The sequence below is a fragment of the Oryctolagus cuniculus genome, chromosome 19, assembly GCF_964237555.1.
Source record: "Oryctolagus cuniculus chromosome 19, mOryCun1.1, whole genome shotgun sequence".
In the NCBI taxonomy this organism is placed as follows: Eukaryota; Metazoa; Chordata; class Mammalia; order Lagomorpha; family Leporidae; genus Oryctolagus; species Oryctolagus cuniculus.
This window is the reverse complement of record NC_091450.1, coordinates 18,284,917-18,309,028: the sequence shown is the minus strand read 5'-3', so window position 1 is coordinate 18,309,028 and position 24,112 is coordinate 18,284,917. Positions and strand designations below refer to the sequence as shown.

Below are 24,112 nucleotides of genomic sequence, written 5' to 3'. Positions count from 1 at the left end.
TTTCTTGTGCTGGTTCACTCCCCAAATGCCCACAACAACTATGCTGGGCCAGGCCAAAGCCAGGAACCTAGAAGTCCATCCAGGTCTCTCCATGGGTGGAAAGAGCCCAAGCACTTAAGCCTCCCAGGCACTTAGGCTGCCTCCCAGGATGCATTAGGAGGAAGCTGGATCAGAAGCAGAGATCCTAGGACTCAGAACTGGCACTCTGCCCTGGGATCCAGGCATCCTTCAGAGCAGCTAAACCCGCCATAACAATGGCAACCCCCAGGATTCATTCTTACTTTAAACTAGTTTGCTAGGAAATCCAATTTTAATAGTGTAGGTTGTACATCCTTATTCCAAAAATCCAAAATACTGAAGAATCTGAAACATTCTGAGGGCTGACTTGATGCCACAAGTGGAAACTTCCCTACCATGAAACTATTTCACATACAAAATTATTTAAAATGTTATATAAAATTAACTTAAACCTATGTATATAGGAGTATATGAAACACAAATCAATTTCATGTTTAGTTTTGGGTCCCATCTCCAAGACAGCTATCTCATTATGCATAAAGCAATGCTCCAGAATCTGGAAAAATCTGAAATTTCTTAACACATTTGGTCTCATGCATTTCAGGTAAGGGATACTCAACCTGTACTTAGAAAATTTTTCCAGCTATTACAATAATGGTATCCACCAAAAATGTTAAGAGAAATGTGGACTAGGAGCCAGGACAGCAGGGAAAGCAAACGCCAGACAAAAAATCTATGTCAGTCCCACATGGGCCTCCCCAGTTCTAGGGAGCTGTCATGGACTCTAGGATCTAAATTCAAGCTCTTCAGAGAACTGGCACTGGGGCAAAAGGTTGCTGTTTATGAAAGGCTGGAACTTTAAACTTTGCCTAAAAAAAGCTTCCTGTAAATAGTGCCTGGGTAAATGTGGGGATTATCTTCAGGAGGTATTCTAGGGGTGACTTCTAGGTGTACACATTTAAGAGGGAAGAGCAGAATCATGCCTGTAGTTCCTGGAGACTAATCGTATCAGGGCGTGTCTGCTCTCCACCCTGAGAGAGAATAAATGACAAAAAGACATGCCCATACATGCCTCCCAAAGACTTGCAGTTTCACTTAGGCTTTATTTATTTATTTATTTATTTCACTTAGGCTTTAAAAACTTACTGAAAGTCTTTGAAGAGCTTTTAGTGTAGAAAATGACATACCCAAGTTAAGGTTTTTTTAAAAGTCTTTCTATGCTTTAAGATTATAGTGAACAGGCCATAAGCACAACCTATTAAAATATCAAAAGGCAAGGGGTTAATTCTTGGAAGACCATCATACAAGGGAAGCAACTGTTCTGTTTGAGCTGAATTATCTCAAAACAAGAAGGACTATAGCATGTGGAGGGTCTGGTTTCCAGATTTGTGTTTCTAAAGACTAGAGTGCTGAAACAAACAAAAGGCCCAAACTTACACAAACCCCACATGCTCACAGACTGGCAACTCTTAATTCCCAGCCTCGCTGACTCATCAGGGTTTGCTGCTCAGCTCCTGCTGCTGAGGGAGGCACAGGCACCCAGTGAGATAAGAGGATTTCCTGGCCTCCATCTGACCCACCTATCCCAGGCTACTCAACCCTGGCCACACTGGACAGATGCTTCATTATAGCAGCTTCCTCCAAATCCTGGCATCCAGGCCTTCAGGTAGAGACAGAACAGATGGGCTTCCAAAGAGGCCCTTAATCTCATTTACCCAACCAGCCCTCCATGTAAGAGCATCTTTTGATGACCTGACATGGCAGAACCAGCTGAAACCTGAAGGCTTTTAACAGATGAGAAAAAGGAGGGGAACATCAATGCTGACAGATGATCAATCAGCAAGTGCCAGAAGGCTGGATCCTTCCATTCTGGGCTCTCTCGGAAGGGCTCTCATTGCAGTTCAACGTGTGGTGGTTTCAAGCCAGAGGAAATATTTTCATATCTGGTGGTGAGTATGGTCCCTGGTCACTGTCCTGTGAGCTCCCTTCTTCTGGGTCTACCCCCTTCCCTGGAAGAACACTTTTGCTTCCAGAGCTTTTCCCAGTCTCAATCACAGTCCCCAGACCTCTGTTCCAGGCTGGCAGCACTTTGAGTGTTTTCAAGTTGAAGGTCTTCCTGCAGTCACTAGCTGTTGGCTAATAGCTAATAACAGTAGCCATCAATTATTGAGCACTTGCTGTGATACCAGGCACTATGCTAAGCACTTTAGAGACATTAACTCATATATCCATATCACACCCACATTTAAAGACAGGGAAGCTGAGACTCAAAAGTAAATTACCCTAGATCACGTAACCAACAGAACCTAGTAATCTGGCTCAAGAAACCATGACCTTTACCACTACACTGATGAATTCACTTCCAATAAAGTACCTCGGGAAAGCACACAGAAGAATGGGCACTGAGTTTAGAAGTGACGCCATAGCAACTCCTACATCAGCCACAGCAAAGGGAGCTGCATGATCTGTGTGTGCCTGTGGCTCAAGAACCCACTGTCCTCTCCTAGGCCATCTCTACTGCACGATCTAGCCAAGATGGCCTTGGGCTCAGTTCCAACCAGAATTAGTCCAGATGTCCGAACCCCTGTGTTTCGGTCCACAGCATGGTTAAAACTGTTTTGGAAACTGAAGTCCAGCTCTGCTACTGCACATAACCCTGATGAAGCTTGAAATGTCCTCAATCTGCAAAAATGTTATCTGCTTCACAGAACTGTTGTTAAGGATTTAGTTAGGAAAGGCAATAAAATATACCCAATATCTGCTGTTCTTCCCACAGAAGACAGCTGCTATGAAACCTATTACTATGATTACTAGCAGCTGAGTAGCCAGTTGGACGTCTTAGCTTGTCCCATCTGAACAATGGTTCCAGGCCTCAGTTTCCTCAGACCCAGATAGGACTCCTATCCCTGCCTTGAGTCAGCAGCCCAGGTCTTGTTCTGCAGTGACCCCACCCAAAAGCACCATGGCCCAGAAATACCTGCAGGATGAGATTCTCCACAGGATGGGGTTTCCTTTTGACTGACTAAATCAAATAAAGTAGGGTATTTGCTGTCTCTAACCTGGGGCGGGCTTTCAGCCAGTTCAGATTCCTTCCCCTTCCATTTAGCTCCAGCTATGCAGGCTTGCAAGAAAAAAACCAGGATTTCTAGTTTTCTATTCAGTTACACTCATTTAATGATCGGCCTTAGTAGGTCCCCCTTCCTATCACTGCTGGCTGTGATGTAGACAGCCTCATGGCTTTAGCACTGTCTGGGCCCCCTAGAGCCAAATTTTCAACAGTAACAGACCATTGTTACTAATGAGTACCACTTTGCATTTGTTAGCACATTATAATAGCTATATATAAACATAGCTCTGTGAAGTAATTACCCCTAATTACAGCAAAATAAATGGAGGCACAGGGAGGTTCAGGAACCTGTCTTGGGAGGGAGAAAATAGGAGCAGAGTAATTAAGAGAATGAGCTCAGACAAACTAGGATTTGAATCCCGATGCTGACACCAAGGAACTCTATCGGCTTATGACTAAAACAGGGCAGCCCTACCTCAAAGAACTGTTGGGTAGTCTGAGACATTCCAGGTACTTGGTTCTCACAAAAGTGTATCTTAAATGTTTGCCTCTGTAATAGCTACTGTTACTACCACAAAGTTGGGGACAGCATCAGCCTCCCTTATGGAACAGTGCTCTTTCAGCAGCAGCCCAGATCTGCTGTGGTAACTCAAGTATGCCCAGCAGTAGCACTCCTGTTTACAAGTGACTCTGCTCCTGTTTCAACCATGGAACACAAATGGATTGACTGGAGCCAAGGACAAGGAGGGTTGGGAAGAAAGGAAAGCAAAACAAAACAAAAACAATAAAAAGCAAATACACACACACATCACAAACCTGAGAATCCTACTTCCAGCTTTGGGTGTTTAAGCGGCAAAGTCAAAGCCAGTAACTCCACTGAGCTTACGCTAGACAGATCAGCCTCCAGCTTTTCTCCCTCAGTCTCAGGCCCAACTGCTTCTGCCTCCTCCTCATGGCTCCTCTGTGCCAGCTGAGGCTGCTGCTCCCCTGGATGGGCCTCACTGCCCTCTGGCTGTAGGTCTGGAGCAGGCCTTGCTGGCCCAAGGGGCAGCTCTGGCAAGGGATCGATCAGGAAGCCACTCCAATGTCTTAGGCAGTGCTGTGCAGGCACAATTCTATGTCATAGGGCTTCACTCTCAACTGCTGACAGAATTGCCTCTGAGGGGGCAAAACTACCATGGAAGGCTAGCCCACACTGAGACTTTGTACAAATGAAGACAGGCATCGGCGAGAGAAGGGTGAATTTTCACTATGGAAAGAAAAGTTGAAGGGACTGAGGAAGAGAAACCAGAACTAGGGGATCCTGGGGCTACATCTTCATATGCATCATCTTCATTGTCAAACCTCCCAAGCTGGAGAAATGGGCTGTTAGAGCTCTCCTAAGTTAGGAAACAGAAGTTTCTACTACTGAAGTGGGACTAGGAAATCAAAGCACTCTGGAAGACTTTACATGGGAAGGTTTCAGAGAAAGTAGGACTTATCCAGGTCCTTTAACGGCATATCATGGAAGAGAAGAAAGCAGAAGAGAGCCAGTATGTTAAAAGCATTACAGGGGCCAGCGCTGTGGTATAGTAAGCTAAGCTTCTGCCTGCGGCGCTGGCATCCCATATGGGCACCAGTTCATGTCTCGGCTGTTCCTCTTCCTATCCAGCTCTCTGCTGTGGCCTGGGAAAGCCGTGGAAGATGGCCAAGGCACTTGGTCCCTTGCACCCCTGTGGGAGACCTGGAAGAAACTCCTGGCTCCTGGCTTCCCATCAGCTCAGCTCCAGCCACTGTGGCCATCTGGGGGAGTGAACCAGCAGATGGAAGACCTTTCTCTATGTCTCTCCCTCTCTGTCTGTAACTCTCTCTCAAATAAATAAAATTAAATCTTTAAAAACAATCATTACATATATTTATTGAGGGAATTGATAAGAACTGTCAGTCAATCAGGAAGATAATGAAATTTTCATTTTAAACAGGGAAGAAGTAAACTGAGTTTAAAAGAGGTTCCATGGCCAGTCTGTGAAGGAAAGTTTTGGCTTCAAGTCCAAGCAGTTTGACTCTAATTGTCCATGCTCCATCAAAGCTTCACTACTGCTTTTTGCTACAATGTGCCAGGATATACACGGCCCCTAATGAGATGACGATACTCCAAGAGCAAAAAAAAAAAAAAAAAAAAAAAAAAATTAGCAATGTCTCAGTCCACTGAGTGAATGGGAACAGAGTGAAATCCCAGAATGCCTTCAGTTCTCATCTGGCGTGTCCCTAAGCTGAGTGTGCCCTTAAGCAAGTCATTTATCCACTATCAGTTTCTCTGACCCCAGTATTTGAAGTGAGGGGTCTGGGTTGGTTTTTCCAGGCCAAATTTTCTGGGACTACCTTAACATTTTTTAAAAAATATTTATTTATTTATTTGAAAGTCAGAGCTACATGGGGAGAGAAGGAGAGGCAGAGAAAGGTCTTCCATCTGCTGATTCACTCCCCAGGTGGCCACAACGGCTGGAGCTGTGCCGATCCGAAGCCAGGAGCTTCTTCTGGGTCTCCCATAAGGGTACAGGGGCCCAAGGACTTGGGGGCCATCTTCTACTGCTTTCCCAGGCCATAGTAGAGAGCTGGATTGGAAGTGGAGCAGCCAGGACTCGAACCGGTGCCCATATGGGATGCCGGCACTGCAGGCGGTGGCTTTACCGGCTATGCCACAGCGCTGGCCCCTACCTTCACATTTTTAACCTACTTTATTCAAACTCTAAATCTGCAACCTTTGGCCGGCGCCGCGGCTCACTAGGCTAATCCTCTGCCTAGCGGCGCCGGCACACCGGGTTCTAGTCCCGGTTAGGGCGCCGGATTCTGTCCCGGTTGCCCCTCTTCCAGGCCAGCTCTCTGCTGTGGCCAGGGAGTGCAGTGGAGGATGGCCCAGGTGCTTGGGCCCTGCACCCCATGGGAGACCAGGAAAAGCACCTGGCTCCTGGCTCCTGCCATCGGATCAGCACGGTGCGCCGGCCGCAGCGCGCCGGCCGCGGCGGCCATTGGAGGGTGAACCAACAGCAAAGGAAGACCTTTCTCTCTGTCTCTCTCTCTCACTGTCCACTCTGCCTGTCAAAAAAAAAAAAAAAAAAAAATCTGCAACCTTTTTAAGAACACTTTGTCTCCGCCCATCAGAGCCAAGTCCAAAAGAGAGAAAGCAGGCCTTCTCCAGTCTGAGCAATGGGTGACAGGTAACTGGTTTTGCAGCCGTCCCTAATAATCTTAAGTTTGATCCCTGCAGGATCAGCAATAGGCCTTGACATATGGAAAACAGACCAGAGCAAGCTGGCTCTTAGCTGCAGCTGGTTGGGCCAGGGAGCCTGCTCACAAGAATGCTGTGTTGGCTGCTGATGGGGAGCCTTGTCACCCCGTGAACAGTCTTACAGAATGAAGAGCTAAAAAACAGGAGGCAAATGCTAGCACCACAAAGCAGTGTCAGCAAGGCTGCTGAGATCTGCGCTGACACTCCTTGACAGGAAGGACCAATCCAAACCACTCTTCCACTCTGTTCTCATCCAGTAGCCAGAGCCACTGACAGATGCCACTGTTTCTACATATTAACAAAAAGAAACCTAACTTTTTAGCTTTCATCTAAACACCTGGAAGAACTAGCTGGGTGTGTTTTTATTTCTTACTGTATATGCCAGACACCCAAAAGCCAGAGAACATGAGTACAGGGATCCCTCAGCTTTTCTATAGTAGCAAAAGGCTACAACAGCTTTGTAATGGCAGAAATGATCTTCCAGGGAGTCCCAAGCCAAGACCACAGAGCTCCTGGATCCCACCTGGCAGCAGCAGACACAGAAAGGCCCAGAGAAATGAAGAAAAATGGGGTGTCCATTTGAAAACTACTTCCTAGAAAGTACACTTGCAACAATAACAAAAAAAGATTGAAATCCAGAGTACTTTAATAAAATGTGAAGTTGCTGCTGTCATTTGGAACTTAAAAGATCATCTTTGGAGATTAAGTCTTACGCAGAGCTGCTTGGGAGGAAAAGCTGTTCCTTTTGCCAAAGCAAATGAGACCCGTCTGCTTCTATTTTCATGCTTTAAAAAGACTTTTTGTCCTAAAAAGTACCATGGCAGCAAGCTAAGACAGTGGTTCCAGTCAGCATTGGGTAGGGACACATGAATTTCTACATCAACCAATTTCAAAAGTGCAAAAGAAGAGTGATCAAGGGAGGAAGGGAAGAAAGAGAACTTTTTTTAAAAAGAAAATAATCCAACTGGTTATATTTCTGTAAAATAATATTAAATCACATAATTAAGACCAGCCAGCTCAGCACAAAGTAATTTATTTCATTTTTAAAGTATTTCCACTGTTACTTAATTTGCGTCATTCAGAAACAGTCACGTGCTACAAAATGATGTTTTTGTTAATGAAGGGCCACGTATACATCAGTGGTCCCTAAAGCTGAAAACTTCCTATTACCCAGGGACTGGAACCTTCATAACATCTCGATGCAAAGCATTATTCAACTGTTTGTGGTGATGCTGGTGTAAACAAACCTACTACATACTGCTAGTTGGATAAAAGTCTAGCTCATATAATTATGCATAGTACATAGTACTTGATAATGACAACAAATGACTATGTACTTTCAAAAAACATTATTTTTTAGAATGTACTCCCTCTAGATTTACTGCAAAAAAGCATGCCATGTGTAGCCAGCAGCAGGCTCATACATCTGTTTTCTGCCGTGTCTGTTTATTGCATCAAGAGGCTTCCTGGCATGAATGACCTGTACCATCTAGGTTTGTGTATGCACACTCTGATGTTCATGCAATGACAAGACTGCTTAGTGACACACTGCTCAGAATGTGTTCCCATCATTTAGCAATGCAAGACCGTATGAATGTACAGCCAGTGGAAACCTGGGGACGGAGGCCCGTGTGAGTTGGCTAGAACAAATATTATTTGCCAAATACAACCAGGCCAACACACATGTACTATTATAAAGTTTCCAAATGCCAAATAATAAAGCATTTTTGGTCTCTGAATTCCAGAACTTAACTTTATGTTTAATCCCAGATGACTCCAAACAACCAAAAAAGGGTCTTAACATTCCACTGATCCACAACAGAAATACTTTTTGCCATCACCACTGATCTGGGCAAGTCTGACTGCCCACTTACGTGCACAAGGGGCATCATTAAGGAGCATCAGGTTTCTAGGCTGGCAGCTCTTTTTGTTCCTGCACCAGCTTTTTCAGCAACTTCCCCCGTGACAGGCCCATCTTGGACTTGTACTCTGTGGCTCTATAATACAAAGGAAGCATGTCTGCTAGACTCATCTCTGGTATGCCTGCAGCTTTTCTTCCTTGGGATAGTCTCATTAGAACCCAACCAAGGCAAACCACTGATTAGGCACTAATCCCCTGCTTCCAGTTAGCATGTGGGGACCAGCCACTCCAGAAGTTTACCTGATTATGACTGATGGGTCCTCAAACACCCAATTGCTACGTCAACTATTCGATTCTGAGTCACCTTTTGAAGAGTTAGCAACTGACTAAAAAATAGTTTACACAGAATAGGTTAGATTTTTGCATCTGAGTAAAAGGCAAGAAAGGAAATTGTGAAATGAGCCAAAAGAAGAGGAAGGAAACCAAAATAAAAATGATAAATGACTGCATCCAAATGTTTTAAAGGGGTACCTAAATGGCCACAAATGTACAGACGCGGTTTCTAGAATCACATTGCCTCTAGGCAGGCCTCAGAGTCATCACATAGTAGCTAATCAATTTCTTAATTCTTTAAAAAAAAAAAAAATCTAAATCCATTAGGACCACATTTATCCGCTTTTTCCTAGAGCTCCATGATGGAAGCTGACTGCTAATACAGCAGGCAGGAAGGGGAACTGAAAAGAGCTGTACGATAAAATAATTCTTGCTTTCAACCACATCAGCAACCTGGTCAGAAAAGTGAGGCCACCAACGCTTTCTTTCCTGCTGCAAAAGTCAAAGTATTACATAGTTATTCTGTGAAGTTTAGAAAATACAGAGCAACATAAAGAAAAAACAGTCAAGTAGTAATTCCATCACCTACAGTGAACATCTGGGGGTCTATCTTTTTAATCCACATGTGAAAGTACACAGAAATACATATAGGTACATATTATTTACATAAATTTTAAACAAAATAGGAATCATATTATACATCCTATTTTGCAAACTTTTCCATTGAGTATTTTCATGAAAATCTTCCCTTCTCTTAAAATGTTTTTAAAAAATCAACAGTTCCATGTGTTGGTAACATCAATAATGCTCCAGCCATTTCATGTAACCCATAGGCTATTTAAATCCTAATATTCAATCTGTCAAAAATTTGGAGCTACATTTCAGGGGTGAGAAAGAGGTTCAGTTTCTCTGTGTGAAAACATCTTTAATATGGGGCTGGTGCTGTGGCTCAGTGGGTTAATGCCCTGGCCTGAGGCACCGACATCCCATATGGGTGCTTGTTCGAGATCCAGCTGCTCCACTTCCAACTCAGCTCCCTGCTATGGCCTGGAAAAGCGGTAGAAGATGGCCCAAGTCCCTATGTGGGAGACCTGGGAGAAGCTCCTGGCTCCTGGCTTTAGATCGGTGCAGTTCCAGCCATTGCGGCCAATTGGGGAGTGAACCATCAGATGGAAGACCTCTCTCTCTCTCTCTGCCTCTCCTCTCTCTGTGTAACTCTCTCAAATAAATCTTTAAAAAAAAAAATCTTTAATAGCCAGCTAAGTCTTCCACTGAGTGAGAGTACTACAATTTGCCCATTTAATCTCATATTGCTGGACATGGAGCTTCCAATAGTTCACTACTATAAATAACACTGGTGTAATAAACAGAACATACAGCTAATAGCACACATAATTATTTTCTAAGAATTCCTAAAGGATATATATATATATATATATATATATATATATAAAGGTAGTGTCACCTTATTTTGGCAGTGTATTGAGGTACGTATTTCTTTCAACACTAATTCATTTTCTTTTTTTAAAAAAAGTCCTTAACCAAAACTCATAAGATATTATAATTAACAAAAATATCAAACTGCCAAAGGAGGATAGAAAGCAGGTAAATAAAGAGGCCACTTACTTCACTGAGTGTCCAAAGACTTTAAGAAAGTGTTGTTAACTGTGGGGTGGTAGTAGTGCAGAAACAAGATTAATCACAAGGATCTCTTATATTATATCTCAATTTATTTTTCAAAAGAAGATTAAATTCCCTACCCAAGTCCACCTTCAGCCCCCATGCCCCCCCCAAAAAACAGAAAAAGACCATGCTTACTTTAAGGTCTAATGAATAATCCCCTCACCAAGGTTTACCATTGGGTTAGAAGGGTCTGGCCCAAGGGCTAGCCAGAATCAGAGTGAATCATATGCCCAGGGAGCAAAGAAACAGGGAACTGAGGAACCCCCAGAAACAGTTAATGGGCTGGATTTAGCCCCAGACCCGATCATATAGACTCTCATGCTACAGGCTGGATCAAAGGATGGTACTGCTTCTAACAGAGACTGGTCTGCCTCCTCAGCATCCAAGCTCTTCAAATGATGACCCAATTTTCACTAGTAGATCCGTCTCTATCACTCTTGGCCACATGGCTAGGCAGGTTTTAATGGGAACATGTGACTCAGGTCCGCCAACGCCTCACATGCCCCTGGTTTCAATGACTGAAACAAGGGTATGCACGTGACCTTTGCCGGTGAGAGTGTATCTCAGAGAATACCAGAAGTTGGAGATATTATAGTCATCCTACCCGAAAGAGCCTCTAACAAAAACAAAAATGTCTATCAAGGGGTCACTGAGAAGCTTAAATAGTTTTTAACTGTTTTAAAAATAAGTATTTATTTGAAAGTCAGAGTTACAGCAAGACAGGGGGAGACAGAGAGAGATCTTCCATCCACTGGTTTATGCCCCAAGTGTCCAAAATGACCAGGGCTGGGCCAGGCCAAAGCCAGAAGCCATGAACTTCATCCAGGTCTCCCACGTGGGTGCAGGAGCCCAATCACTTGGGCCATCTTTCACTGCTTTCCCAGGTGCACTAGCAGGGAGCTGGATCAGAAGTGGACCAGCTGGACTCAAACCAGTGCCCATATGATGCCAGCTCTGCAGCCAGTGACTTAATCCACTGCACCACAGCACTGATCCCAAATAATCTTTTCTTATCAGACAGATCTTGGCTCAAGTACATTCAGAACTCAAGAACAAAATCAAGTGGAAAGCAGCATCAAGACACAAAGAGAAACTAAGATTTAAAAGCACTATTTGCATTGTGAATCCAACTGTACCTCCTATAGAATCAAGATCAAAGCCAGCCCTTCATAGGTACATGAACCACTAAATTCCCTCTTGCCTAAGCCAGATGCTAGGTTCTCTGCCATGAATGATAGGCAAAGCCAGGCCATTTGGATCTCTGCTACTCACAGAGCAAAGAAAGAGACAATCTAAGTGTTTTGATTCATGGTCCTGGGCCAACTCACCAGGACACAGCTTCAACCCAATACATTAAATACATTAACAGGATCCAATGATCCAAACTTATAAAAGCTGCCAAATTTCATTACAACTGGGTGGACCGTTAAGATGCTGTTTAAAAGACAACATGAATAACAAGCTAAAAACATTGCAACTCCCCTCCCCCCGCAATCCTGGCCCTCCTTCAAGCAGAGAGACCAGAGTCCCCGAAGCTGCTTTATTCCATTTTTGACAGATTTTCTGTCATCTTCACATTCCCAGGAAGTAACCTTCCAGTACTCAGGTACCATGTGAAAGGCTATAAAACAAGAGCTCCTGGAAGTCTTTCTCTGTGCAGTAACATGATCAATTTTCCAGCCAAAACAGGCATTTGATATAAACCACATCCTATGAAACTGAAAGACCAGATCTGACCAGAACTTGGCTACCCTCTTGGTTTCAGTTACTACCACTGAAACAATTTCTCTTTGATTTTAATACTAAAGAACCAATTTACAAAGTGTTCAGGTTTCGAAGACAGTGACAGGAAATGTTCATAACTTAAGTGTCTTTATTGGAAAATGTTCCTAGCAGGTTGAAATTTAAGGCTCCAAGTGTGCACTATACTTTTCTTTAAAACCATTAATTAGTTTCACAAATGCTTATATGGCATGTAGCCCCAAATTACACTGAGGCACAAAGATAAACAGACTAATTTAATCAAGAATGAAGCTCCATACCTGATGGCAGGCATCCTGGTGTTGCAGGCATTGAGAAGCACAACTGACAATTCCTGCCCACTTCCCACCAATGTGACCTGACAAAATTGTCACTACCTAATGGCTAGTGCAATGCTATCTATTAAAACTAGCAGTTAGGCTCTACTTAAAAATAAACAATACGAGAAAATTTTAAAATAAAGTAGCAGCAGCATAAGCTTTTGGAAATCACTATGTTGAAAAATCTAAAGATAGCTATGGGCTCCAGAATAACGTCAGTGGAATCACACACTTTTCATAACACTAAGCATTTTGCTTGTATCATAACCGCATTCAATCCCTTCGTTCAAAAACTTGTTGCCCAGATATTACAGCCTCACATTTCCCACTTGAAACCTGGAAAACTTAGAAGATCATTGTGAAGAATAAAAGTCTCCCTCACATCAGATGGGTCTCAGTTCAAATGCTAAGATGTTTCCTGTCCAATCCAAGTGTCATTTCACTTGAATACAGCACACTATTTTATTTCTTCACAGGGTATACCAGTCCCTGAAATTCTTGTTTGATAACTTATTTATCATCTGTATCCTCTAGTAGCAACGATTTTACCTTTTTTTTAAAAGATTTATTTATTTATTTGAAAGTCAGAGTTACAAAGAGAGAGAAGGAGAGGCAGAGAGAGAGAGAGAGGTCTTCCATCCTCTGGTTCATCCCTCAGATGCACCGATCCGAAGCCAGAAGCCAGGAGCTTCTTCCAGGTCTCCCATGTGGGCCATCTTCTACCGCTTTCCCAGGCCATAGCAGAGAGCTAGATCGAAAGTGGAGCACTGGGACTTGAACCGATGCCCATATGGGATGCTGGCACTGTAGCCGGTGACCCCTTACCAGTCTTCTTCACTACTTTAATCTTGTGCACCTAAGCTAGCAGATAGCAAGGGGTTGATAAATATGTGTTGAATGAATACTAATCACAGACAGATAACTGAACATGCCTTCCGTACAAGGCACTAGTGTATCACTATGAAAAGTATTAATTCATGATTGAATAAATTAAGAATTTAATAAGCTTAATACTTTTCCCAGCAGTTAGTATTCAATGCATGTTAGCTATTTATACCAGTTTAATTAAATGATGATGCTACAAATACTCAGCAGTAAAGGGAGTTGAGTCCTAAGGATGCAGAACTCAGTTTCACCTCTCCAGAGTGGTTCTGAAGGTCCAGCTTCTCTTAGACCCCTCCATTCCCAGCACCCTACCACCTACAGAGAGAAGAGGAAGGCAGCAATTGTTTCATTGCTCTAACTACTCCCTACCTCTTCAGTTGCTCAGACAGTGTGCTACAACACAGCTTCTCAGACAGCAGTACACAGCTAACTCTCTCCTCGCTTCACAAACTGATTTTCACCTCAAAAGCCAGACATCTGAAGCTGAAATAGGCAGATGTTCAATCAGTCATGTCTCTCTTCGACCTGCATCTCAGTTACTTGGAAAAAATTCACATTGTTAATGGAAATCATTCCTGCCTCTTTTTAGGAAGAGTATAAGTTCAAGGGTTGACTGAAACCATTGCCACACAAAACTCTAGGAAGGCTCAGCACCTTCAGGGCTGGTCTGAACTATGTTTTCACTGTGTATGCCATCTCATAAAGGCATCCTACATAAGATGTTTGGAGATGGAAGAGCAAAAGCCAACAGCTTTTCTGAATACTGCATACTGCTTGCTTTAAATAGGGTTTTAACCACTTAAAGCATGAAGGACTTAGAGCCAGTTTTACACTTCTGGTGATATGTTATACCACTGTGATACTTACTAAAACTCATTTATGATACAGTTGCTTTTATTTCTGAGGGTTAAACTATGCACCTTGTCAAAGAGGGTAAGAAATGGGAGCAATAAAGGTCCTCCACTTCTCCAGTGGAGACAATGGGTGCACTATGTTGCATATGAAGGCAAGAAAAAGGTCAACACCAAAGTCCTCAACAGGGCCTCCAAAGCCAGACATACTTGCCAGGAAATCAAAGAGCAGATTCCACCTCCGCTGGCTGGCAGGCCCACACACTCTGCTTACCCATGTGAAACAGCCAGCTCTCCCCGCCCCCAGGCCCAGTTATGATATTTGGGGTACAGAGAGAATAGCAACACTGGTGACTTTTCTAGGAGACTGCTTTATAAAAATAGAGCTCCCAATTTTAGGTCTAAAATTGAAAAGAAAAATGGCCAGAATTAGAAGTTTGTTTTAACACAATACATTGAAAATTACAAGCTTAAGCGCTGGTGGCTGGGGATGGGGGATCACACCATCACATGACTTCTCAGTGAGTCATAAAAAGTAGTACAGGCTTTTTAACAGTGGACATCCACCAATGACAGAATTAAGTCCACTTGTGTCAGGTGATGGAAAACCAAACTGACACTCCTCCTGGGTTTATTTCAGCAGTGGCAGGACGGACACGAGTGAACTGCAGCAGCAATTCATAAAGACAGAAGCATTAACAAACCTTTTCTGAGACGAGTCAAAGAGGAAATGTTTAAAACTCTGAATATGACTCATTTTTCAGAAGTTAAATCAGTTTAATAGGAGGGGGAAAAAACTTCTACACTATTAATAAATCTAACTGAAGCATTTCTGGATTTCCAATGCCCGTTCTTGATGAACATATTTTGTGTCAAAGCAAAAGCCAAATGCAGGTATTTAACATCAAGTTGCTACCTCTTCAGTTATGAGAATCACTCTGAGGGAACTAGTTGAAATCAACAAAAATTAATCTTCATGCCTGGATGGATACTGTCATGATAATGATAATAAAGGTTTCCCAAAAGGGCTTCTGGGTACCATAAATTATATAACAAATCCAATTTTGCCAGGCAGCCAGGATTAACTCCTATTCACCCAGGTTACAATTCAGTATTGCCAGCAGGCTTATCAAAATGGAAGAATCATTACCCACCAATGCTCAGCAAATGCAGTCATCTGTCTCACTGCAAATCAGTTTGCTGACATCAACTACTCACTGCAAGAGAAGTCAAGTCAATGACTACAAAAATTTTTGATAATATGTTTCTTCTAGGCCAAGAAAATACATTTAAGAACAAGAAAGAAAATATTAATTTTTCCCCTAGTAACTTTTTCTGACTGAATTTTTAAGTGTCTAATTTGACAACTTGAGCAAGCCTCAAAAGCATTATACATTATGCACTCCTATGGAACACAGTCATGGCTCCCAAGCAAACAATCAAATATAAAAAAATAACAGAAGAAAGGAAGGATGTTATTGTTTTAGTGTCAGCACCTTAGCTTGGAAACTCTCAGAAAGCAGGGAATGTATAAGGTGGCATCAAAAGGGCCAATCTGCATCTAAGTCACACTTTCTAAAGAGTCAAATGAAAACCAAGTACCTACTATGTATCTAGTGCACTACACAAATCTATCTATATGCACAGTGCTAGCCACTCTGACATAATAATGTCCATAAATATTTATCTAAGGTTTACTATGTACTAGGCACCTTCAAAACATTTTTATAAACACCTATACAATAATCCAACAATAATATCCCAGGAAGTGTTATCACCATCACCATGTTACAGAAAAGGAAATTGAGACACAAATGTCAGTAACTTAAATTCAAACCTATGTTTTTTTATATTTGATTGTTTGCTTGGGAGCCACGACTGTGTTCCATAGGAGTGCATAATGTATAATGCTATGTTTTACTTTCTCAATATTAAGGATATGCTTTTCAAGGCCAATTTTCAAAAGTATAGAGGTTGGGGCCAGCGCTGTGGCGCAGTAGGTTAAGCCTCTGGTTAAGCCTCCAAATGCAGTGCTGGCATCTTGTATGGGTCCAGTTCGAGTCCTGGCTGCTCCACTTCCGATCTAGCTCCCTGTTGATGGCCTGGGAAAGCAGTAGAAGATGGCCCAAGAGCTTGGGTTCCTCTGCCCATGTGGGAGACCCGGAAGAAGTTCTTGGTTCCTGGCTTTGGATGGGTAAATTTCCAATCCTTGTGGCCATTTGGGGAGTAAACCAGAGGATGGAAGACCTTTCTCTCTCCCTCTGTCTGTAACTCTGCTTCAAATAAATAAATAAATCTTTACAAATAAAAAAGTACAGAGTTAAGTTTAAGCTGCCTCTTTCAGAAAAACAACACTCTACTATAAATGACTTTTTTTTTGTTGTTTTGTTGCATATTCACCTTTCAGCCACTAAGAAATGGGAACCTGAAGTAGATCATTAGCTTTCAAACTGTAACTGCAACCTTCAGTGAGAAATACAATTTATATCCTAACCACATGCACACATAAATACATATGTAATTAAGTTCTAACTATCTATCCCTTCTCAGTATTTTTTCTTTTTAAAAATTTATTTATTTATTTGAGAGGCAAAGTTATAGAGAGGGAGAGACAGAAAGAGGTCTTCCATCCACTAGCTCACTCCCCAAATGGCTGCAACAGCTGGAGCTGGGCTGATCGGAAGCCAGGACCCAGGAGCTTCTGGGTCTCTCACATGGGTACAGGGGCCCAAGCACTTGGCCATCTTCCACTGCTTTCCCAGGCCATAGCAGAGAACTGGATCAGAAGAGGAGCAGCAGGGACACAAACCAGCCCCCATAATGGATGCTGGCACCACAGGTGGAGGCTTAGCCTACTATGCCATGGTGCCAGCCCCAGAAGCTAAGATCTTAAGCCAGGTTTCCCACATGGTGGCAGGAACCCAATCACTTGAACCATCACCATTGCCTGCTAGGATCCCTGCAGTAACAGGAAGCTGGAGTGAGAAGCCAGAGTCAGACTTTGAACCCAAACAGTCTGTTGGCCTCTTAACTACTAGGCCAAAAGCCCACTCTGACTAGGGAGGTTTTAAAGTGGGAGTTAAAGATTAAGTCTTCAATTAAATACTTTTTTTGTTTACTTGAAGTCACCATGAGAGGACAACTTTCCAACATCGTGAAAGGGCTCTATTTTAGAGGTGAAAAGATTCCAGATGAAATGAAAGGTTATTCTACCATGAGAAGACGACAATAAGTAGTGCTGGAAATATGTTAAGAATGGCTCTTGGGATCAGTGTTATGGCATAGTGGGTTAAACCATGGTCTGCAATGCCAGCATCCCATATGGGTACCGGTCTAGATCTGGCTGCTGCACTTCAAATCCAGCTCCTGGCCTGGGAAAAACAGTGAAAGATTGCCCTACCACCCATGTGGGAGACCTGGATGGAGTTCCAGCCTCCTGGCTTCAGCCCTGCCCAATGTGGACATCTGGGGAGGGAACCAGTAGACAGAGATATCTCTCTTTGTAACTCTTTCAAATAAATAAATAAATCTTTTTAAAAAAAGAAAAGAATGGTTTGAAAATGTATTGAAATCTATAATCATGTTAGTGACATCTTTCCTTCTAACTCAGTTATAACATTTTTAAAACATGTGGCCTTGAATGCTTATACTTTTTTTTTTTAATTTTTTTTTTTTTTTGACAGGCAGAGTGGACAGTGAGAGAGAGAGACAGAGAGAAAGGTCTTCCTTTGCCGTTGGTTCACCCTCCAATGGCCGCCACGGCCGGCGCGCTGCAGCCAGCGCACTGCACTGATCCGATGGCAGGAGCCAGGAGCCAGGTGCTTTTTTTCCTGGTCTCCCATGGGGTGCAGGGCCCAAGCACCTGGGCCATCCTCCACTGCACTCCCTGGCCACAGCAGAGAGCTGGCCTGGAAGAGGGGCAACCGGGACAGAATCCGGCACCCCGACCGGGACTAGAACCCGGTGTGCCGGCGCCGCTAGGCGGAGGATTAGCCTAGTGAGCCGCGGCGCCGGCCCGAATGCTTATACTTTTATGGAGATTATAACACTATGGAGATAGTTATCTGTATGACTAGAAAAGAATATTCTTTTTTTATGTGGCTCTCATCTTTAAAAGTCCTGCTACCCACAAGAAATCTTAACCAAGACATATCAATCCAATGGCAATTTCTCAAGAAGAGAAGGAAAACACACATTCTAGTTTTTGCAAAACCCAGTCTGCAGACCAAGGGCAAATATCACAGCCCCTGCCCATATCCTTTTAGAATTTATCCAGACTCATCAGTCATTATCTATAAATAATGAGTAATTTCCACACCAAAGAAATGGACTGTTAGAGAAACCTGATATCTACCCTGAGTGAGGTGGCTTATGATTTTTACATCCAAGGAGAAAGGTGTTTGCTTAGACCTCAAAACATGCTCAAAGCACTGTGTGCCACATGTAATGAATTAGATCACAGTGGGAATAGAGATTTTTAATCCTGCAAAATACAGCCTTGAGTAAAAGGCTTTTTGCCTTTCCCAAAGTGCCTGACAACACAAGTCATGACTTTCTCTCAGGAGACATGACAGTATGTATAACGAAATCAACACTGCATGAAAACTTAAGGCATCCCACTTCAGATGGGAAATATCTGAGAGCAGAACACCATACATTAACAAAATGAGTAGGAGAAAAATGTTGGACTACAGCACTGTCACCATTTAGCTCTATCTATTTTCACCTAATCTTGACTAGTGATACTTCATATAGAAAAGATAATAGACTTGGAACCATCTTTATAGCAATTTTTTAAAAACTACAATGTGAAACATTAAACAGTTTATTACAAGGAGATATACCAGATCCATGGTCCTTTTTTTTTTTTTTTTTGACAGGCAGAGTGGACAGTGAGAGAGAGAGACAGAGAGAAAGGTCTTCCTTTGCCGTTGGTTCACCCTCCAATGGCCGCCACGGCTGGCGCGCCGCGGCCGGCGCGCTGCGGCCGGTGCACCGCGCTGATCCGATGGAAGGAGCCAGGAGCCAGGTGCTTTTTCCTGGTCTCCCATGGGGTGCAGGGCCCAAGCACCTGGGCCATCCTCCACTGCACTCCCTGGCCACAGCAGAGGGCTGGCCTGGAAGAGGGGCAACCGGGACAGAATCCAGCGCCCCGACCGGGACTAGAACCCAGTGTGCCGGCGCCGCTAGGCGGAGGATTAGCCTAGTGAGCCGCGGCGCCGGCCTTAGATCCATGGTCCTTTATACTGAGTTAATTGAAAACAAGATCACTTGCAGAACACAGACCAATCACCAAATGTAGATAATCAAAGATAATAGTGTTAAGATACACAGAAAATGTCTAGGGATTTCAGGTAATTAAGGCTTAGAAAAAAAAAAAAAACTCAAGAAACCACAGACTACCTTTGAAAGCAGCTTTCTCGGCTTCTATTACTCAATCGAGATTTCAGTTTTATTCTGGGGTTTTACTGAAAATGAAGCACCTCCCACAATAGTCTGTGTCATTTCTACCACTACTTGTTTTCCTCAAGTCATCCATGAGGCTGAATTACGAGCAACATAACAGAGCATGAAATGAGATTTTAAAATACTACCTGCTGCACATGTCACACTGTCCCTTCAAAGCAGTTACCAGCAAGAGGTAATGTGTGGGTCAGCTCTTGAGAAAGGACAGTACCTCACCCTCCCACAGCCTTGAATCTGCTAAGGCATTAGGTTTTTCTCCTCACCCCAACCTCCATCCCAAGACAGAACAGTCAGACCCAAACTCCTACCACCGGGAGTCCCAACACCAAAGAAGTCAAAGGGATGAACTGTTAAAGGTAAAATGGCAAACAAAAGTGGTTTAAAAAGAAACTGCTATCAATGTCTATATTTTTAAGTTTTAGACAACCTACTTATGGGTAGTTCTATCATCTGCTCATTTATATTTTTGCAATATACACATTTGTCAATTTGCTAAATTTGGCTTGTTAACACAAAGACTTCATTCAGTAAGGTATGGCACTGCACTGGAATTGAGTCTTACAACTTAGAAACTTCAGTCATTCCTATACTACCTTTATTATCTTACATATCCATTTCAACTACTATTCATGTAAATTTTCCTTACAAAGTCAGATGTACTCTGTCATCCTCAGGACCATTATTCCTGTAGTCACAGATGTTATATGCTAGTGCTGCTTTCATTAATACATATAAAAAAAGAGGACTAGTAAATGAAAAGTGGTCATTATATACCACTGAAAATCATTTCATTCAATCTACCTTCTTGCTGATGCTCCTGGGAGACAGATGATGGCCTAAGTACATGGGTTTCTGCCACCACTTGTGAGGCCAAGATGGAGTTCCTGGCTTCAGCATGGCCCAGCCCTAGCTGTTGCAGACATTTAGGGAGTGAACAAGCAAATGAGGATTTCTCACTGTCTCGCCCTCTCTGTCACTCTGCCTTTCAAATCAATAAATCTTGGTATTCAAATCCATATTTTGAGAAACAGTGATTGAGTCCTAAATCCTTTATAACACAGTTAAGAACTCAAACTCAAAAAAGGGATGTGATCTCCCCAAAGGCACACAGCAACTGGTGGTAGTGTCTACACTAGAATCAAGGACTTACCCCAGTGGTTCTCTCACCAGAGTAGACTACCCAGATGGCTGAGCTTCAGGGAGAACTGAGAAACCTGGACTCAAGCAGTCAGTGAGCCCCTGGCATGTGGATTTGGGTTTTGCACTTTCTCTGAGAAGCAACACATACAACATGGTACTTGCCAGCTGACACACTCAAAGATTATCTGGACTGGCTGAAATAAATATTTTCTTCTAAATTCTCATGTAGTTTTGCCCAAGTCACTGAACCTCAAGGCATATGGCCAAAGATAAAAATGTCTCCTGGATCTGTTTCCAAATTTTTGATCCAACAGTATCCTAGCCTTTGTCCCCAATGCTAGACTAATACAGGCTCTATAGTGTTTCAGAAGGAAGATTTTCCATCTCTGGGTTTTAGGTCAGCTTTGGAAACAGACTGGAAGTTTCCATTACAGAGTCACTTTTGTATTTCCCAGATACCCAGAGGGCAGGTTTTATTTTCAAGTGATGGATAACTTGTCTACTTTGTGCCCAGCAGTCTCATACGCTGTCCCATACATTGACTATATGAGCGGAATAAAGTGATTTTGCTCCTGCTCCCTGGTGAATCAACCCAGGTAAGCTTAACTATGTATGCCATGTAGCTAATAATAGCAAATGTCATTAAATGCTTATTTATACACCAGGCACCATGCTTTGTCCTTCAAATGAACTATATCTTATTGAATCCTAACAACTCTTTACTATGATTATCCTCACTTAACACATGAAAGAAGTAAAGCCAGGGCAAAGGGGCAACTAGGTGGTAAAGTTCAGACTCAAATCAAGACTGTATGCATCTATAGCCTAAGCCTCTTAACCAATGCACTATGTATACCTGAACCTTTGTAAAAGCAGTGTTGAAAGATATATCTGACTTCCTATTAAATTGTTTCTTGCATTAGGGAGGTCGACAACACATGCACCTGTGAAGTTCAAGAATAAAGCACATTCTAGGAATGCCATTTCCTATTGAAGAGTTTGTTCCTCATAATCTGGAGCTAATCAATTCACAGCATCTGGACATCAAGTAAATACCAACAATTAATAGTAGATGCACTTTGTTAATTATCATCTAAGTCAACTTTAGGTAGCTTTACTCCATTACTGTTTACAGGACACAAAATTGGAATACTAATGTGTTATAATAAAAAATGTATATTTGGTCTTTGTCCCTGGTTCCTGGTTCCTAAAACCTTTGGAATTTCCTGACCAATATTAGAGTCTTTTGTTATTCATGAAGAGCCCCTTTGGACCACACCAAGGTTTATGCTAACAAGGTAACTTCAGGGTGGGCCCTTAGTTTCAAGGGAGGGGCTGGCCAAGCCAGAAGGACCAAACATGTGATTAGACTTTAAGCTCTACCTTATAACCTAAAGGGAGGGAAGAGGCAACTGAAGACAGAGTTCAATCACCAATGACCAGTGATGTCTACATAATGAAACCTCAATTAAAATTCTGTAACAATGAGGCTAGGAAAACTTCTGGTTGGTTAATGTGCTGGGAGGGTGGCACACCCAGAAAGGGCATGGACCTCTGCACTCCCTAACTCACACCCTGCCCTATACATCTCTTCCATATGGCTATTCCCGAGTTAAATTAACTTCAATCCTACATATCTTGCTTTCCTGAGTTCTGTGAATCATGTTAGTGAATTATTAAACCTGGGAAGGGTGGTCATGGGAACCCCTGAATTTATAGTCTGGGTAACTTGGAAATACCCAATACCAGGTGCTGGCATCTGAAGTGAGTCAATCTTATGGGAATGAGTCATGAAATGTGGGGTCTGTGCTAGCCCTAGATAATATCAGAACTGAACTGCTGGACACTGAGTTGATGTTAGAGAACTGCTGGATTGATATAATTAATAACATCAGACAGAGGCTCACATTAATACCAACTTCACAAATTCATAACAGCCACCTCCCTGATTAATCTAATCATGAAATCTAGGCCTGACACCAACATCATATGCTGTTTTCAGCAATAGTAAGAAATCAGACTCTATGGGCAGATACAGAAGTTTCTGACAATAAAAAAATAGAAAGACTACAGAACTAATTTGACCCACTAAAGAGAACATGAATGTTATAGCAATGTGAAGTAAAAAATGATTTTTCTTTTTAGTTTTAGTAATGATTTTTTTTCATGTCATGATTTACCTCAAGAGTTTACATCTAACTGTCCTCCTTGGATAACGGATATTGTTAAATGACAAGAGTATTCTAATCCACACACTAATGGACCCAAGCATATTACATTCTTTCCTGTTTACCAACTTATGATTTGTCAAAATAAAGCCCTAAGAGTGAGAGATGTTCCCCTTCCCTGCACAAAAAAAAAAGAAAAAGAAAAGATAGGCAACACTTCGTAAGCAGCCCAGTGAGCTTTGGAAGACCAATCCCATCAAACCACTACCCTGACCCCGTATTTATCCCTCTCTAGTAATACACTTTCTAGCTGGAGGAGAGGACGTAAGAGTCAGGCCCCGACTCGAGGCCACTGCACTGCCCAACTCACAGGTTCTGATGCCCCACCTGGAGCCTGATGTTCCCTGGAGTTGGGCAGTTTTGTTGGTCTGCTGCTTCTTCACCCCCTGCTCCTCATTAAGTGTCACTGTTAGCATTCTCCACCCTTTTCCAGCTTGATCACAGATGGGTATGTTTCTTACTCCTGCCATCCAGTCTACAAGACCCACCTTCATGCTACCCCTCCCCTGACCAAGGCCTGCTCCCCTACATGTCATCCTCCCCCACAACTGAACCACCCAGCTTGCTTAATGCTTTAGACTTTTCTTTCCTCCTTACCTCCTGCATGAGCCATAATCAACTGTTTTGAGCAAATGGCTGGACAAGTAAGTAATTATTTCAAAGAAAAATTTGTTATGGGAAAAAGAACCATAAAAACATTGTTAAAAATGGATAAACAGCATTCACCACCTCACACCTCACTCTGAATTCCACTTACTAAGAAAAATACATAGAGTACCTGAGACTTTTGGCAGGTCCCTGATCCTGCCTCCTGTGACCCACACAGCTGAAGTCCAGACACTCACTACAGCATCTTCCTAATCTCACTCTCCCATTTAAGAAGCACCCATATCAAGCAGATTTAAAGCAAGTGTCTAACTGAATGCAAATTTCTTCACAGATATTACCAAAAAAAAAACGAGGAATGTGTGTCCACAGTGGTTATTTCCACAAAGTTGCTTCAAAACTGTTCTGTCAGTGGTACACCTGGGTATTCCTGCTCAGATTCCAGGGCAGATCTCTGGGAAAAGTACTGTTCCTTTCAACAATGTGCACACATGTTCCCTAAAATGGGTGTGGGGAAGGTCAGACTTCGAGGTCCTATCAGGCCTGCAAAATCATTTGGTCTGCCCATGCCAAGAAATTCAATACATCTATAGCAGCCTAGTTTTTAAGCTGATAATTTTGTATG

The 24,112-nt window shown here is 42.7% G+C and overlaps 1 protein-coding gene across 8 annotated transcripts in view; it reads left to right on the top strand.

Annotated features, from left to right (window-relative positions):
- Nucleotides 1–21,843, top strand: part of REXO5 (RNA exonuclease 5) — a 72,393-nt gene extending 50,550 nt beyond the window's left edge. For 3 of the 8 annotated variants that reach the window (XM_070064658.1, XM_070064654.1, XM_070064653.1), the window contains 2 exons: nucleotides 4,737–21,249; nucleotides 21,577–21,843. In XM_070064658.1, coding sequence (XP_069920759.1) covers nucleotides 4,737–4,947 — 211 coding nt within the window. In that variant the 3' untranslated portion in view covers nucleotides 4,948–21,249; nucleotides 21,577–21,843. Of the gene's footprint in view, nucleotides 1–103 lie in introns of all 8 variants that reach the window. The other 5 variants (XM_070064656.1, XM_070064655.1, XM_008257826.4 and 2 more) reach the window with 5 other exon arrangements.
- The last annotated feature ends 2,269 nt before the right edge of the window (nucleotides 21,844–24,112 follow it).